We start from the raw sequence: 12,130 nt of genomic DNA, 5'->3' as shown, positions 1-12,130 counted from the left end.
GCCCCGCCCCCTCACCACCTGGACAACACCATCCAACAACTTTGCAGGATTTGGTTTCTGCAGGTGTTTTATTCTGAAATCTGCTCTGTTTTTATTGCCTCACTTTGGAAATCAGTCAACATTTCAGATAAAACGCAGGAGAAGAGGAAACATGGAGCGAGTTTAGGTTTTCTAATGACCTGTGATAATTAGCAGCAGGTTTTTTAGTCTCTGAGTTTGATCTGTTTCTGTTGTTGTGTTTTTTCAGGGAGTGACGGGACTAGACGGAGAGAAAGGAGAGAGAGGACACCCAGGAAACCCAGTAAAAAAAAAAAAAAAAGATTTATATGTTGATGATCATTTTATTTGTGTTGAGTTACTTTAAGTTGAATACTTTAGTCACAGTCGGAGGCTTTGACCTCTGACCGCTCTGGCTGATCTGTCGTCCTCAGGGTATCCCAGGCATCACAGGGGAACCGGGGCTGAAAGGAGAGCGAGGGCTGAGAGGAGATCCGGTGAGTATGATCCCTAACTGGCTTCCCACTTCACCACGCTGCATGATAATAAGAGAACGTTACCAGACAGAGTTGTTTTAGAGGGAAATTCATTCAAAAACAGCTGATGCGCAATCCGCCCCCTAAAGACTCAGGCCCTGAACCCTCACTGACTTAAGTGACGTCCGCTCTAACTGACAGAGTGTGAGAGTCTGTGAGGGTCCAGATGCTGTAAACATGAATGGAACAGCACTTACCCACTCTCACAACACGTTACCTTGACAACAAAATGTTGCTGACTCCGGTCTTGGACCGATAATTTACCGTACTTTCAACACGCACAAGGTGTGTGAGGGGGACGGACTCAAAACAAAATGTTCCTGGATCAGATCTGATCAAATCATCATTAATAATCACAAACTGCACGTTAATACTGACAGTAAACTTTTTTTTCTTTCTTTTTTTGTTGTTGCTCCTGTCCATTAACAATAAAGAGACCAGCGGAGCTCTCTCTGTCCTCATGTGTTAATTTACTTTTCTTTTTTTTTTACTCTCGCGTTCCGACGTAAGCATCGGTGCTGACTTACGGTAAGGGGGCAGTAAGGGCTCATTCACTGACTCACTGACTTGATGATCTGACAACGGAACAGCCCTCACACACTCACGGACTTCCCGTGAACGCGCCTCTAAGTCAGTGAGTCCGTGAGGGGTCGGATTGGAATTGGGCCAGTTTTTCATCAACAGTCTCTGTATTTCTCTCTACAACAACTCTGTGTGGTAACGTTGTGTTATTATCTCATAGCGTGGTGAATGTGCAGCTCACAACTTGTCCACCAGAGCATTGTGGAGTTGTTGGATTGTGTATTTGATGAGTTTGATGAGAGGAAACCAAGAAATCCCATGAGCCTCCGTAGCGTAGCTCTGAGCAGCTCACGGCTCTGCTCCGCCGTTCTAAAAATAGCTTGCACCGACGATGGCAATTATGGCAATGGGCCAGTTTGCCAAAATGTTGAATTATCCCTTTAAGGCAACGTAAATAGAAAATCCCCCCCCCAAAAAAACGGGTCTTTGGGAGCAACATTAGCTCCAACTCACCAAGAGTGAGCCGTCAGTAAACTCTTAATCCTGCAGATCAGAGACGGCTCCTTCAGGAACCTCTTCAGAAAATCAGATAAAACAGAAACAAAGCGACCTTCTTCTTCTTCTATTTGCTTACAGTCTCTCTGCGGTGACGTCACACTCCCCAGCTTTTTATAAAAAACAAAAAACAAAAAAAACAACCACATTTAAATTTAGCATCTGCTTTGTCCTGTGTGTGAAAGCGGTCACAGCTGGAGCACATGGCTGGAAGCTCGTGAAAGGAATTCTCCTTTTGAACAATCGCGTACAGGATGTGATGAATTAATCACAACAACACTTTCATTTATGTAAGTGTGTGGTGAGAAGATACGATAAGGACGAGTCCCAGAATGCTTTGCTGTGTTTACAAGCAGGCAATTTGATGGAGATGGTTTTAATACGACAACTGCCTCAGGAATCAGAAACTTTATTGAAACGAGGGAGTTACAGTCGCTCCCCCTGCAAAGACAAGAGGCAACGAAGTGGAGAAAGATCCAAAATAAAGATTTGTTTGTGTTCTGGGCTACAGGGTGAATCCGGTGCTGACAACATTCGCCCTGGACCCAAAGGAGAACCGGGGAACCCAGGGCAACCGGTAAGAAACAACCTCACAGAACAGAACGGAACAAGTTTTTGCTGATTGATGATTATAGATTATAGATACGTGTTCACTGTGTGTGTTGTCATCATCATCCACAGGGTCGGCCTGGAGAAGATGGGAAGGAAGGTGGAGACGGAGTCATCGGGAACCCGGTAAGATTCCTGACCGGGGATTTTATGTTTATTCTTCTTTGTTACATTTACATCTTGTATATTTCTTCTAATACAATATATTCTTATATTTATATTTCACTTTTAAGGCCTTTGCACACCAGGTCCGTTTTTTTCGTCCGAAATTGCCGCACGTCAAAAAATAAATTCGACCTCATGTTGTGTCGATCATGTTTACACACCGAGTCCCAAACTTTCGTCCGTCATGAAAGTTTTCGGAACAGGTTCGATTTAATGCGTTTTTCGCATCCGTGAAAAGTCTCTGACCAATCACATCAGAGTTTCGAGGCTGGAGAGGGAGAGGGAGGTAGGGGTAGGGGGGTGGGGGGGGGTCACCGCTGAGTGGGTGTCTGTGTGTGTGTGTGTGTGTGTGTGTGTGTGTGCACCAGCCGCTGTTCACTGCTGAGTGTGTGTGTGTGTCTGTGTGTGTGTGTGTGCGCCAGCTGCTGTTCAGGATCATGGAAATTGTCCGTCTTCTGTTTACTGTGTGAGCTAATAATCAATATCTATCAAACTGGACCACTGACATCCTGAAATAAACTGATGAAGTGATCATGATAGTTCCACTGCTCATTTACAAGCAGCAGATTGGCTCCTCTCAGGATGGACATATTTTCTCTTTCATTTCTCAACAAGTGAGAGAACCACAAAGTGCATCACTGCGTGACGATTTTGTCTCCCTCTCCGAAATTTGGAACACAAAATAAAAACGCATGCGAATAAAACGCAACGGACTCAGTGTGCAAGGAGCCTGTGCGTAATGTTTTTTGTCGGATGACGGATACGAAAAACGCATGCGAAAAAAACGGACTCAGTGTGCAAAGACCTTTAGCCTCATGTTGGTTCTCTCATTTTTGTCTTGTGTTACTGTAAATTTGGAGCAACCTCGTATCGTATCGAGTTGTGCATTTACTTCTTTTCTTATGTTTTGTTTGTTTTAATCTCATGCACCAAAAGGCCAGAGGATAAATTCCTCATGTGTGGAAACCCCCAACCTAAATTAGCTTTGTGACAGATGCCAAGCTAAGTGCTGAAGGTCCAGTCACTAAACATCAAAGTGACGTTTTTTTTAACTCATGAATAAAGTCGCTGCTGTTTGGTTAAATACTGGATTACATTTAACTATCTGTATGTTATGCTAAGCTAACCTCAGCATTACCAGCTGTAAAAAAATATGTATTCAGGATGATAATTAATAGCCCCCGGGATGCAGTCGGGACAAAGAGGGTTTTTTTGCACTGAAAATGTGCAATTTTTTTTTTTTTCCATTTAACCTTTATTTAACCAGGAATAATCCCATTGAGATCTCTTTTGCAAGGGGGTCCTGGCCAAGAGAGCAGCACAGTAGGTCCATATAAAGTACACACTTGGACAACATCAACAAAACAAACATAAAGACAGCTAAACAGTTTGGCAAATCACATCATTACAGTATAATCACCAGCTGCGTTCGGTGAGAAAACATGTGCATGCAGTAGTCAAATAGTCCTTGATCCTAGCTTTAAAATCTTCCATACTTGGGAGATTTTTTTTTTTTCAAAGGAGGTTAAATTGAAAGCAACTGGACTTAGTTATTTGTTTGTTTGTTTGTTTGTTTGTTTGTTTGTTTGTTTGTTTGTTTGTTTGTTAACTAAGTCCAGTTGCTTTCGATTTAACCTCCTTTGAAATACTATGACCTGGGCAAATGAGAATATGCACCGGCCATACTTGGGAGATAATCCAATTTGAGACGACTCTGTAATTTATACCAGGACGAGGGTGCGAATGCTTTGAAGGCACTTTTCTCAAAGACAGTCCGCGTACGAGGAATAGTGTACATTATCAATCTATCGTGCCTGAGACTACAGCTTCTGGTGTTAACTTTAGGAGCCAAGAGAGAACACAAATAAGGAGGCAAGTCACACAGGATGGCCTTATAAAGAAAACAATACCAGTGTTCCTATCTACGATTGTACAAAGAAGGCCAGCCAACACTCTCACTGCACAACTTCTTGAGACTGACGAGACTGACAATAGACCCTTGTATGCTGTTCAAAATAAATTGTATTAAATCAACATACACTTATTAATTTCTAATCCCCTGAGTAGCCATTTTATGGCAATAATTATAGATGACAAAGACAAAGTAAAGAATCGGGACACAGCTACAATTTTTTTGGGACGGTTCAAATTGTATTTGGGGACAATTTGGGACGGTGATCAAAAAAGTTAGTCTGGAGCCCTGGTTGTGAGTTGTGTGTCTCTTTTTTTATTTTTTTTTATTTTAACAAGCCATCTTGAAATCTCTTTGATATAATGTGTGTATTTGTTGTTGTTCAGGGACCAGATGGGAGGAGAGGCGCACCTGGAGGGAAGGTAGGAACTCTTTATCTAAGTTAATGTTTCTATCCTGTTACCTTGAAACACCCGTATTTTACTGTGTTTCTTTGCATTTTGCAGGGTGCACCAGGAGGTAAAGGGACTAAAGGAGAGCCCGGTAGCCCAGGTCCTGCTGGTCCACAGGTGAGTCATCTGAAGTCCACGCTCAGTCCTGCATCACTCCCTAAAAACTGAGAAGGCACATGATTTTTACATTTTGAGTTGTAGCAGAGAGAGAGATCAACAAACTGCAGCAAAGAGAAACAGACAAAACAGAGGAATGAGCTGCCCATGAACAATAACACCCGAGTCGAAACAGAAACTCATATGAAACACATCATCAAATAAAGTTACAACATAATAAAAGTTATTTTTTCCAGTGGAGGCCGGACCCTGACGACCATGAAGGTAATTAGTTAGAGGACAGTGTTAGCACTGTGTAGCCAGCATCTCCAGTAAATCTGGGAATTACAACAAAATTCTCTTTCACACTGTAGTTTTTTTTTTTAATTTTTTTTACTTTGACCTACTTTTATCACGACTGTGTTCATGTTGTTTGTTTTCCCTCTGTTTAATGTGTAAGAAACGTATGTCAGGTAAAACATAAAATAACCTAGTATGTCACCAGAGACTAAGGAATCATGTTAATCTGAAATAATGTGAAATAATGTAGTGCAGCCAGAATATCCACTTTGTTTTTAATACTTTATTGTAGGACTGCACAAATTATTGATTCACATTCCATTAGACATATTTCTTTTTAGAAATGAGAGTAATCCCACAAAATGTGTGTATTTTGTAGTGAAAAAGGAAAATGTTCATAATAACGGGTAAAGAAAGAAAATAAACAAATCAAAGTAAAAAAAAATAAAACAGTAAATCAGAGAAATAAACAGAAATATGTACTATATTAATATATTCTTCTTATCTCTTCAAAAGTCTACAGACAACTCAGATCTTCAGTATTATTTAATTTTCCATATATTCAGACATTCTGGTTCAAAATATTCACATTTAAACATCTTATTTGCAGCACGCAAATCACGTTTGTGGTTTGATTTTGTGTTTTGGCCTTTTGCGCCATCCACCACTCAATCTCCCAATCACAAAGTCAGTTTCAGCTTCCCGGTTGCCAGTTCCCACTGAATTTGAGGACAGATGCCAAAGTGGCTCATTTCTCCTGGACACACACCGAGCTTTTTACGCAATAATCTGTTTTCCCAGCACATGTTTATACAGCTTTATCTGCTTCATTTCCTTCTGTTACTACTACTGTTATCCTGACAAATTGCGCATCACAAGCTGCACCAATAATATGAAATGTTACAGCGATACTTCCTGTCTGTCACCCGTCCCCCCACCTCGTGTTGTGAACTTGTGTGTGAATTTATAAAAGTTGTCAGTAGACGAAAGTGAGCAGTTTATGTTTTCTCATGATAACATTAAATATTTACACAGCTAAGAGTCATTTAGCATTATGAACGTAAGTTAGCTCGGGCATTTCAGTTGACGTTACCAGGGAGATCTTTGTCCGGATCTGGTGAGAGTGTGTTGTTGATACAGAGACAGGTCATTTTCTCCTGATTTGTACATTTGTACATTTTGGTGTCAAAATGTTCAGAAGAGATGTGGTTTGTGAAAAATTAAGTGACTCTGGAGTGAAAGAAGGAATCGACCATAATGTGAGCTCATGTTTACACTCAAGATGCAATCAATGATTAAAAACGCTTCGAACACTATAAACCAGAGTTGCCACACGATTGATTGGCTTCACACGCTCTCACGCCACACCTCCAATTTCTCATGCACGGCTGCTGAAGACCCGACCCGAGTCGTTTGTACATATTCTCGGGCTGAACGCGGCTCGAAGAAAATATGATTATAGAAGGCTGAAAATCACAGGACATGTCTGTTCTGATTATTCAGCAGTGTAAAGCTCAAGCATACGGGAGCCTCCTTTCATACGTTAATATCTGACAGTACACCTATCAAGATACAGATGAGAATAGGGCAGAAGTGGTGGAACAGAAGATGTGTGGCCTGAGAGAGGTCCATGGTGAAACAGAGGAAACAGGTCCTTGAAAGGCTGGTCCAGGCCAAAACATTCAAAACAAAAAAAAAAAAACAGAGCAGCCACAGCTCCCCACTAGACCAGTTTCATACACTCCAGCCATTCTTGTCATTACAATGATAGAAACCTCAGTCAGTACTTGATATGCTTTTTTATCTAAAGCAAATGTTGTCTTTTGCATTTATTTTACAAATTCTTTAAATTCTTCTGGGGGGATCCGCTTACAGGTGTTTATTTTTTACACCTAATTCACCCTTTCTGAGTTTGCAGGTGTGTGTGAGAGAGAGAGAGACAAAAGGAGAAAAAACTACATTAAACAGTATTATTGAGAAGCTAAAACAGCTTTAGTGACCACCCCGCTTCCCCGGCCTCCAACAGAATCTCACTCCAGCCAGGGACCAAATGTTGGCAGCCCTGCTATATACAAATATGTAAACTGAACCGACTATATTCTAAACAATATAAGAATAACTATGAAGAGTGAGAGGCTTAGGTTTAAAATGTTAGTAACAAGCACTTTGAGAAAGTTTATAGCTGGACATAATCTCGTAAAGTGGAATTACGTCACACTACATTGTGCAAGTGGTCCATAGACTTAGGGTGTTTTCACACATGTTTAGTGCGCACCCTAGTGTAGCTCCAAATGTTAAGATGATACATTGTTTCATTTTTTAGTTAGTGCGGTTGCTTTCACGCCTGCTTTTTGTCACTCGGGACCAAACTTGGAGAGCGTCATGTCTCCATGACTACCGATTGAAATCTGGAAGCGCTGATTGATAAAACTTTCATGATGGAGACTCAATTACGCCGGTTGTTAGTAGCTCTGGTCATGTATTTCTATATTGTTTGTATGTATAACTCTTGGCAAACAATAGTTCCAATCTACTTTTCTAGTTTGGTACTTCCGGCGGGTTTCCGGTTGCGTTCACCCAGCTCGGTCCCGTTAGTTCCCGGTAAACAAGGGTGGACCTCTGCTGCTCGGTAATCAGCTGCTCCGCGGACACAAGGGACGGACCTGCCGACCTGTCCAGTGTCTGAGCGACTCAGCGGACACGCACCGACCGGCTGCCCCGCTGCTGCTGCTTCGTTTGTGGGGACAGAGCTGCGTAGGACCGGAGCACCGGACGGTCTCCCCGCTGCGTTAACCCGTTGTCAACGACTACGGGAGCACTTTTAGCTCAAACTTGTTGAGTTTGCCTGGCAGTTGGGTCGCACCAGAGTGCGGTTGCTTTCACACATCAACTAGTGCGCACTAGAGTTCGGCTGGAGCTGAACCGAGACGAGACGAGACCACCTCCTCAGGCCGCACTAGTTTTGGTGCTTTCACACTGACCCAAACGGGACCAAATTTAGGTCGATCTAAATTTAGATCAACCTAACACTGAAGGTGTGAAAGCACCCTTAAGACCTGCTGCTGCTGCTGGTCTCCTAAAGGGGGCGGAGTCATGGTCTTCTGGTCTCCTAAAGGGGGCGGAGTCACGGTCTACTGGTCCCCTGAAGGGGGCGGAGTCACGGTCTGCTGGTCCCCTGAAGGGGGCGGAGTCACGGTCCGCTGGTCCCACTAAAGGGGGCGGAGTCACGGTCTGCTGGTCTCCTAAAGGGGGCGGAGTCACGGTCTGCTGGTCTCCTAAAGGGGGCGGAGTCACGGCCTACTGGTCTCCTAAAGGGGGCGGAGTCACGGCCTACTGGTCTCCTAAAGGGGGCGGAGTCACTGTCTGTTGGTCTCCTAAAGGGGGCGGAGTCATGGAGAAACCCACAGGACACAGAGACAGGAAACTGACTCGTAGTGGAGCGTCTTGTTTCTAAAGCATCTTTGTTGAACCATATGACACTCTGGTGTGTTAGTGTTAACTCTGGTGGCCAAAAGCACATAGGCACACACCTTTATGGAGGTCATAAAGCTCCAAGTGTGTTTCTCTACCATAGACTGTAAACGTGTTGAGTCTATGGAGACTACCTTTACTGGTCAGGAGAGGAACTGCAGCTGCTGGTCTTAACACTGCAGTAGGTAAATTTACTTTATTAAAGGTCCAGTGTGTAATAATAGGCAAAATCTGAATATACTACCCGAGTGACTGATGATGAGGCCAAAATCAAGATGGCTCTCCTAAACGCCCGGTCACTATCCAACAAAACTTTTGTACTTCGTGACCTCTGTAACTCTCATGCCTTAGATTTAATGTTTATAACTGAGACGTGGTTGCGTGACGGGGAAGTTGCACCCCTGTTGGAACTTTGTCCTCCTGACTGTAGCTTTTTCAGCTCTCCTAGGCTGACTGGTAGAGGAGGGGGAATTGCCTCATTTTTTAATAATAGTTTTAAATGCAAATTGATTTCATATTGTGATCATGTCACTAGTTTTGAATTGCAGCTTTTCACGATAAATATACCATCTGTTGTTCTAATTGCTGTGATTTACCGTCCACCGAAGTACAACGATAAGTTTATCTCGGAGTTTGCTGACTTTTTATCCAGATTTATTTTACATTATGAAAAGATACTGATCGTTGGTGATCGACTTAAATATTCATGTTTGTTGTAACGACAAGCCTCTGGTTAGAGACTTTTTAAATGTTATTGAGTCTTTTGACCTCATACAGTTTGTTTCTGGACCAACACATCAGCATGGACACACATTAGATCTGGTTCTAGGCTATGGGGTGTCTGTGTCAATTAATGAAATTTCTGTCTTGCCAATTTTAGATCACTCAGTGTTACTTTTTGATATTATGATTCCTAATTTATTTTCCTCTCAAAAAACATCCCCAAATATGAAGTTGTCTCGTTATATAGGACCTGGGGCCCTGAATGATCTTAACCTTAGACTGCCATCAACAGTTGACTCAGTTTTCACCAAATCCCTTTCAGTGGACAGTCTTACTGAAAATTTTAATAGTGCACTCCAGGGATTGTTGGATCTGGTGGCACCGGCAAAGTCTCGGAAGTGCTCTCAGAAAAATCCCATGCCCTGGCTAAATGAGGATTTGTTAAGTCTCAGGAAAAGCTGCAGAAAACAGGAGCGCCAGTGGCGTCACTCTAAACTGGAGGGTCATTATCAAACATGGCAAAACAGCTTGACCACTTACCAGTCCAGAATGTCTGCCGCGAAGGCAGCCTACTATTCTAATCTGATTTTGAACAATAAGCACAATCCAAGGCTTTTATTTGACACTGTCTCTAAGTTGACACAAGATCGACAGCTAGTCATCAGCACTGACCTCTCAGCACAGGACTTTATGGAACATTTTAATAATAGAGTCGAGGACATCAGATCCAGAGTAACGCATTCTCTTGCTGGGGGATCAGACTCTGTTGTCAATATATGTAGCTCTGTAAAACAAGTTCTTTCTGTTTTCGAACCTACCTCTTTGGCCACACTAACTAAGATTGCTATGGCCGCAAGAAGCACGACCTGCCCTCTTGATTCTCTCCCGGCATGGGTTGTAAAGGAGCTTTGGCCAACGCTAGGTCTATATATTTTAGATATCCTTAATCTCTCGCTAGCCACTGGAGTGTTTCCATCATGTTTTAAGACCGCTGTTGTTAAACCCTTAATGAAGAAACCTAATCTGGATGCAAACTCCTTAGCTAATTATAGACCAGTCTCAAATCTAGCTTTTTTATCCAAAGTCTTTGAGAAAGTGGTTTCACACCAACTTTTACAGTACCTGTCTTCAAATGATCTATTTGAGCCATTACAGTCTGCTTTTCGTGCTAATCACTCTACAGAAACAGCACTCACAAAAGTGGTAAACGATTTATTATTGGCCCTGGATTCAGAGACAACATCTGTCTTGCTATTGTTAGACCTTAGCGCTGCGTTTGATACTGTGGATCACAATATACTTCTGGACAGGCTCGAAAACTATTTTGGCATCTCAGGCCAGGTACTTAAATGGTTAAGATCTTACCTGTCAGATCGATCTCATTGTGTTCTCTATAACAATACATTTTCTGAGTCTTGCCCTGTTAGGTACGGGGTTCCTCAAGGCTCTGTCCTTGGTCCATTACTGTTCTCATTATACTTGGCACCACTTGGTCTGATTATGCGTTCCTTTGGAATTGTTTTTCACTGTTATGCAGATGATTTGCAAATATATATGCCAGTTGTTGCAGAAAATGGGTCCTGCTCTGATAAACTTACAGCCTGTTTGGCCACTGTGAGGACCTGGCTATCAACAAACTTTCTGCTGCTTAATGCAGCGAAGACCGAAATGATAGCTATCGGACCAGCAAAGTTATGCCACCGGTTTGATCACTTTACTGTATCTCTGGATGAATGTGTTATTCACTGCAAGGACAAGGTAAAAAATCTTGGAGTGCTCTTTGACCAGACCCTCTCTTTTGAGTCACATTTAAAGGAGGTGACTAAAATTGCATTTTTTCACCTCAGAAAAATCGCTAAGATAAGATCTATCCTTTCTTTGAAAGACGCAGAGACTCTTATTCATGCCTTTGTAACTTCAAGGTTAGATTATTGTAATGTACTTTTATCTGGACTGCCCAAAAAGAGCCTTCGTGGTCTGCAGTTAGTCCAAAATGCAGCAGCCCGTTTGCTGACCGGATCATCCCGTTATGAACATGTCAGCCCTGTATTGGCCTCTCTTCATTGGCTCCCTGTTCGGGTTAGAGCCGATTTCAAGGTGCTGTTGTTGACGTATAAAATTTTAAATGGTCTTGCTCCGATCTATATGTCAGATCTTGTTTACACTTATGTACCTGTACGACCTTTGCGCTCCCAGGCGAGTGATTACCTGAGTGTCCCTAAGGTGAATAAAAAGACAGCAGGTGAGCGGGCTTTTTCCTTCCGCGCACCTACGTTGTGGAACAGTCTACCCTTGGACATCAGGCAGTCATGTTCAGTTGAGGTTTTCAAAGCTAAGCTTAAGACCCACTTGTATACTGTCACGTATGAGTAGGTGTTTTTGCCTTCTCTGTCATCCATGTTTGAACTGTTGTTTTATTGTTGTGTCTGTTTTCACGTGTTTTTAAACGTTCTGTAACTGTACAGCACTTTGATGGAAAGTGCTCTATAAATAAAATTATTATTATTATTATTATTACCCATGAATATGTTTGTATAAGCGTATAATCACTATAAAATAAAAGTTCATTAATAATTTTTCATTATTATCTTCACATGTTACGGCCACAGACCCCACCACCCCCGTCGTCTTGATCTTTTTCATCTTAACTCTTTCCATATTGTGTGTTGATATAGGACAATGTGTCAGACAGTTGAGCAAAAATTGTGGCACCATAAAGGTTTAATAAGTTTTACAGTTTTTGAAAAAACAGAGTGATGTACTCTGGATAATTTGCATTGAGTTTAAATGTA

General features: G+C 42.2%; 1 protein-coding gene across 2 annotated transcripts in view; it reads left to right on the top strand.

The window, feature by feature from the left end:
• Window positions 1-12,130, top strand: part of LOC146972758 (collagen alpha-6(VI) chain-like) — a 49,431-nt gene that overhangs the window by 18,979 nt on the left and 18,322 nt on the right. For both annotated transcript variants that reach the window (XM_085803171.1, XM_085803170.1), the window contains exons 18-23: window positions 248-301; window positions 432-494; window positions 2,122-2,187; window positions 2,292-2,345; window positions 4,683-4,718; window positions 4,803-4,865. In XM_085803171.1, coding sequence (XP_085659297.1) covers window positions 248-301; window positions 432-494; window positions 2,122-2,187; window positions 2,292-2,345; window positions 4,683-4,718; window positions 4,803-4,865 — 336 coding nt within the window. The remainder of the gene's footprint in view (window positions 1-247; window positions 302-431; window positions 495-2,121; window positions 2,188-2,291; window positions 2,346-4,682; window positions 4,719-4,802; window positions 4,866-12,130) is intronic.

The sequence above is a fragment of the Trachurus japonicus genome, chromosome 16, assembly GCF_045865225.1.
Source record: "Trachurus japonicus isolate A0001 chromosome 16, Traja_1.0".
NCBI lineage: Eukaryota > Metazoa > Chordata > Actinopteri > Carangiformes > Carangidae > Trachurus > Trachurus japonicus.
This window is presented reverse-complemented; position numbering and strand designations above follow the sequence as displayed.